Here is a 6,261-nt window from a genome sequence, read left to right on the forward strand (position 1 = left end):
CCCATCATATTTCTGAAATGAAAGCCATCATCATGAATCTTATTTTAGGTACATATCTGTATTGTAATCTTACTGTGTGCCTAAAATTGGAGAAAGTGGTGCCTCACTATGGGCCAGATTTACTAACAGCTTGCACTAAAGCAAACCCTCTTTTGGTGTTAAAAAACTACTGTCATGATTTACTTAAATCGTGCAGTGAATAGGTTTGGACACCGTCATTTTGTGGCTGACCTCACTGCATATGCATTTGTTGGAGTTTTCCTTTCAGATGCAAAATTTATGAGAGGAGAGTATTTAAATGAATCACGCAACATGATTTACTTAGGTTCGCACTAGTCAATTTCCTGGTGTTTGCGCCATTATTTACCGCCCAAAAAAGCATGACTTAACCAATTTGTGCCTGTGTTAGTAGATTACACGCACCTTATTATAGCTCTGCTTGTTTGCACTGCTCTTGGTAGATTGCATTGGTCATTATGGAAATGCAACGGTTGCGTCTTTGTTCTTTATTTTGCGCATTGTCAGTAAATCACCTGCTGAATTTTCCACTCCCATCTGCACTTTTATGGGGTTGTGCTCTCACGCTAATTTGCCCTGTTTAGTAAATCTGGCCCTGTCTTAATGCAGTCAAATTATAAAAGTAGCATTCTAAGACCTTTATTACCTGTCACCCGTAATACTCCAGCCTTTTTTATCCAATATTTTAGATCACTTTCTATTTCAATGGAAGACATGTGACAACATTGTTGGAGAGATTGTGTCCTTTTGTTTTATAGCTGAAGAGATTTTGTTTTCATCTCCTCCCATCATCATCTCCTCCTCACTTTGTAATGATCATATTTGACATTCTTAGCTGATGCCCTCATTAGTATGTGCATTTGTTATCCTGCTTGGAATGCTGCTTGATCGTCATAAACAGAAAGAACAGTCATGTCCTACCAATGTAAATTTGTTCAGCCTCTGGATTAGTTTCATGGGGTTTTGCAAGACATTTGAATTGTATGCAAATCATTCTTTTTTGTTTATAACGGGTAGTTGTGCACTTCATTTAAACTTTTATTTAATTCCCAATATATTTGGCTCTTTCCGGTTAAAGTTAATGGCATGGAACTATACTGGGACACAGTTTATAGAGCGAAGGATCCAACACGTCGGCTAGCGGCAAAACTGATCGACTTGAATCTTTAAACCAGCACAGAAATCAGATGCGTGGCTTGACATATGTTCTGTGTATCCTTACAGAGGAAGAGCAGAGGACAGTCCTGTGCTCCACCCTCAGTGAGATCCTGGAGTCTGCCTGCCTCAATAAGACACAGGCCTTTCACCTGGCCACCTTGCCTCATGCTAAAACCACAGACAGCAGTGACATCACTGACAGCCACCCAGAGCCTGAGTCGAGCCAACCTACTGACTCACCGAGTAAGAAAATTAGCAACAGTCATTCTCAATGTTGTACAGATACTGAACAGGGCCAAGTGACAGTTTTTTTAATAATACCTAACACTAAGGGTGGGTGATATAGCCTCAAAATTATATCACGATATTTCAAGAATATTTGCGATAATGATATTCATGACGATATAGAAAAAAAAAATGTAAAACAAAGTTTTATTGGTGATTACAGCTAGCAGGCAGCAGCATTTATTAGTGCAAACACAATGAAGGGCATTTTCCATCCTTTTCCAATGAGCTACTGTCGTTGATGACAGACTTCCTAATTCGAAGTGTAAATCTATTGTCATAAGGTGGCAGAAGCAGCATTATAGTGCAATAGTAGTGACCAGTGTTGGGCAAGTTACTTAAAGTAATTAGTTATAGTTACAAATAGTAACTGAGTTACATCATTATAAAAGTAACCAATTCAGTGTTTCCCCTAGGTTTACGGCTTTTGGGGGGTTTAATAGTTAAATTAAATTTTATTAATCAAAAAAACATGTCTAATTAATTAAAATCATGAAACTTAAACAATTTAACATCAATTTATCAAAAGTTTAACAAAAATTACATATTTAGGGCCCTATGAAATGTTTTATTTTTACCAACCTTATGTTTTATTGTTACCAAAACCTGTCTAGTTATTTGAAAGCATAAAAACACGTTTTATTTATTCTTCCAATAGCCTAATGATTTTTTTCCTCTGAAATTCTGTGTTGTGTATTTACATTTAAGGCATAAAATGATATATGATATATAATGATATATATTTTAATTAATGAAAATTAAACCAATTTTATTTTTGGAAAATAAAGGGGATTTAATATTACAATTAAAACATTGAAGAAATATTGAATGATTATTCCTTAAATATAAGGTTTTAATAATTTTAGTAGTAGTAGCAGCCCGTTACATACATTATACTCAACAATAGTAATATATTTGTGTGTGTGTGTGTGTGGGTGTGTTGCGCGCACGCATCGGGCGGAACTCCACTGTGCGCGATGCAGAGAGCACGACCATGTAATGTAGAGACCGAAATTACATGCCGTCGTGTAAATAAGATAAATAACATAAGGCTATTTAGTTTTGTTTAATAAAAGAACGAGGTATAGACCTGTTCTATAGGAAAGGTATCTTTAAATGACTTCTGTTGTGATCTGGCGTAATAGAGAAAATAAAATTAACTTGACCTTCAAGGGGGTCTGGGGGTGCCTTTGGGGGAGCGGGCCGCCCCCCTAATATAATGGCAGGGGAAACACTGCATTTACTGCATTACAACTGTTGCGTTACTATTTTTTTTTATATATATATATATATTCAAATATGTCAAATAACTTGGATGCCTCCAATATTAAATGTTAAATGAATGAAATGGATACTAAATGGAATAAATTATTATTTTTAAACATTGTACACTAATTAGTGCTGTCAAATGATTAATCTCGATTAATCGCATCCAAAATAAAAGTTTTTGTTTGCATAATGTTTGTGTTCTGTGTATATTTATTATGTATATATAAATACACACACATTCAGTATATATTTTGAAAATATTTACATGTCTATATTCATATTCTTATCATTTATATTATAAATAAATATATTTAATATATAAACATAACATATTTTTCTGAAATATATACATGCATGTGTGTGTATTTATTTATATATATATATATATATATACATAATAAATATACACAGCACATATACATATATTATGTAAACAAAAACCTTTATTTTGGATGCGATTAATCGTTTGAAAGCACTAACACTAATACAAAACAACAATTTAAAAATACTTATTTAACACTAAACATCTATTATACATTATACCAACAAGGCGCAATTTAACTTAAAATTAATAAGTTAGGAAAATAATATTTTGTGGCTTTTTTTATGACCCCCTTCTTGAATCAGGCATGCAAAGAAATGCAGCCTTGCTGAGCAGAAGGGAATTCTTTTAAAACATTAGAAAATATTACAGATGCCAATTTAAAAACTCTGTGTGAATGTTATAATAAATGTATTAATTGAGCAGTTGTAATCATTATTATTGTCTTTTTTATTTTATTTAACAGAACAACAGTAAAATTACAATACTAACATTTATGAATTTTGAGTACTAAACGATCTCTCACTGTCGGTGCTTGTAATGATTTTTGCGTCTTTCTCGGACGGTTATAAATGCTTCCACACTGCCGTCATGTTTGCTGCATTAGTGCGCGCCTCTATTTGATCTTGTCACGTCATTGTTCGTTACAATTTATTCAGTCTTTTTGCTTATTCCTAGCATCCCTCACCGAACATCATTGCGTCGCTATATCATTGATATTGCGATATGACACTTTTTTTATCATGTAAAAATGTATACCGATGTTATCGTGGCCAGTATGATATGGCACACCCCTCTTAATCTTAACTCTTTTTTCACACTGAATGCATACATTTACAGTAGATGATCCAACACAGTATGCTAGTATAAACTTGCGGAGATGTGTATTCTTATTAACCGTGAACTTACAAATAATTTTCGCTGGACTGATGTGTCTTGTTAAATATGTTTGTGTTTTTGCATGGTGTGTGTGTAGCTGCTTTGGCTGCTGAGGAGCTTGGCTTTGAGAGGTTTCACAGCATCATACAGTAAGTGCACAAACTCTCTTTCCAGACTGCGTCACTTGTTTCTCTTTCCTTATGTCTTCACTGGCTTACCCTTTCCTTCCCCTTGTGTTACAAATATGCAAATTCCTGGCAGAAATCTCCAGTAGTGCAGAAGCAACTAATTTCACAATGAAATAAGGGGTGCAGCTTAAAAAAAACTTCTGGATAAATGTGTAAGTCAGTAAGGATCTTTCCCAATTGATCGTTTCGTTGTGGTTGCTCCTTCCTCAGGAAGAGGACTCTCAGAACTGATGTGGAATTGAGAGAGGTGGTGTTGTCACTGCACGACACTTGGAAGAACAAATTCGGGGTTCTGCTATTTCTGTACTCTGTCATACTTACAAAGGTATAACTTTACATATCCCGCCCATGAAAAATATTGTTGCCAGTTTTTGAAAATTCGTTTTAAAAACAAGAGAATAATGAGCTTGCATGGTAAAAACCTCTCATCTACACTACTGTTCAAAAGTTTGGGTAAGATTTTTTGGTTTGTTTGTTTTTGAAAGAAGTCTCTTATGCTCACCATAGAAATACAGTAAAAACCCTAATATTGTTTAATATTAATACAATTTAATATAATTGTTTTATGTTAGTTTTAATACATTTTAAAATTAATAAAATTTTTTGGCAAAGCAGAATTTTAAGCAGCCAAAAAAAAAAAAGATCTTACTGACCCAAACTAAAATGACTGTGAAGCATGTTTTATTGGATTGTACTTTTTTTAATGTAAATGGACAAAGGTTTTATTCAGAGGTGTGTTTAACTGATTTATTTAACCCTTTAAGACCTGATGGCATTTTTGCCTCACTGAAGTTTGTTTTTTTCTGAGGGACCTGCACAAAAATAATGACTCATAACTCGAAGACTGTAGCAAGGAAAGTCAAAAGGTAGGTATCGTCTGATAGAAATTTTTCTATATTTTTAATTGGGAAAAAAATCTTTGCATTTGAATATTCTCATGTTGAGAAGTAGGTGATAAAATGTAAGAAAAATTAGTGTGGTCAAGGGAAATTTTTCATATTCTTATTTGACGTTCAATATCTCATGAAAGAAATAAGGTAGAAGAAAAATGTTGGTGATGTTCCCCAACATGTGTGCTGTATGTGAATTGAATTTTGTGACTTAAAGCCATTACACATATAAACTTAATTTATAGATGTGTATTTCGATGATTTATTCGTTTTATTAGCTGTCCCTTTCATGCATCACATGCAATGTTAGCGGTGTTCCTGCATGGCTTTGACCAACAGATGGCACTAGCGTGCTGTCACTCTTGCGTTGCGCATGCGTCGAGTAAGTCTTTTTTATTTTATTTTTTGTGGATTAGGCTAAGTCATTATTATGAGAAAAGTCATTATTTCGAGAAAGTTTCTCATTATTACGAGAAACTAAGTCATTATTATGAGAAAAGAAGTCATTATTTCGAGAAAGTTTCTCATTATTACGAGAAAATAAGTCATTATTACGAGAAAATAAGTCATTATTACGAGAAAAGAAGTCATTATTACGAGAAAAGAAGTCATTATTACGAGAAACTAAGTCATTATCACGAGAAAAGAAGTCATTATCACGAGAAAAGAAGTCATTATTATGAGAAAAGAAGTCATTATTACGAGAAAGTTTCTCATTATTATGAGAAAAGAAGTCATTATTATGAGAAAATAAGTCATTATTATGAGAAGAAATCATTATTTTGAGAAAGTTTCTCATTATATGAAAATAAGTCATTATTATATGAAAATAAGTCATTATTTCGAGAAGGTTTCTCATTATTACGAGAAAAGAAGTCATTATTACGAGAAATTTAAGTCATTATTATGAGAAAAGAAGTCATTATTTTGAGAAAGTTTCTCATTATTACGAGAAAAGAGGTCATTATTACGAGAAAAGAAGTCATTATTACGAGAAAAGAAGTCATTATTATGAGAAAAGTTATTATGAGAAAAGAAGTCATTATTACGAGAAAAGTCATTATTATGAGAAAAGAAGTCATTATTACGAGAAAAGTCATTATTACGAGAAAAGAAGTCATTATTACGAGAAAAGAAGTCATTATTATGAGAAATGAAGTCATTATTACGAGAAAAGAAGTCATTATTATGAGAAAAGAAGTCATTATTATGAGAAATGAAGTCATTATTACGAGAAAAGAAGTCATTATTA

The 6,261-nt window shown here is 32.9% G+C and overlaps 1 protein-coding gene across 1 annotated transcript in view; it reads left to right on the forward strand.

The window, feature by feature from the left end:
• mindy3 (MINDY lysine 48 deubiquitinase 3) overlaps positions 1 to 6,261 on the forward strand; it is a 60,500-nt gene that overhangs the window by 3,991 nt on the left and 50,248 nt on the right. Inside the window, exons 4-6 of the mRNA XM_016230210.1 lie at positions 1,243 to 1,419; positions 4,029 to 4,080; positions 4,330 to 4,444. Of these exons, the coding sequence (XP_016085696.1) occupies positions 1,243 to 1,419; positions 4,029 to 4,080; positions 4,330 to 4,444 (344 nt within the window). The remainder of the gene's footprint in view (positions 1 to 1,242; positions 1,420 to 4,028; positions 4,081 to 4,329; positions 4,445 to 6,261) is intronic.

Source organism: Sinocyclocheilus grahami, unplaced genomic scaffold, assembly GCF_001515645.1.
Source record: "Sinocyclocheilus grahami isolate Dianchi unplaced genomic scaffold, SAMN03320097.WGS_v1.1 scaffold366.1, whole genome shotgun sequence".
Taxonomy (NCBI): Eukaryota; Metazoa; Chordata; class Actinopteri; order Cypriniformes; family Cyprinidae; genus Sinocyclocheilus; species Sinocyclocheilus grahami.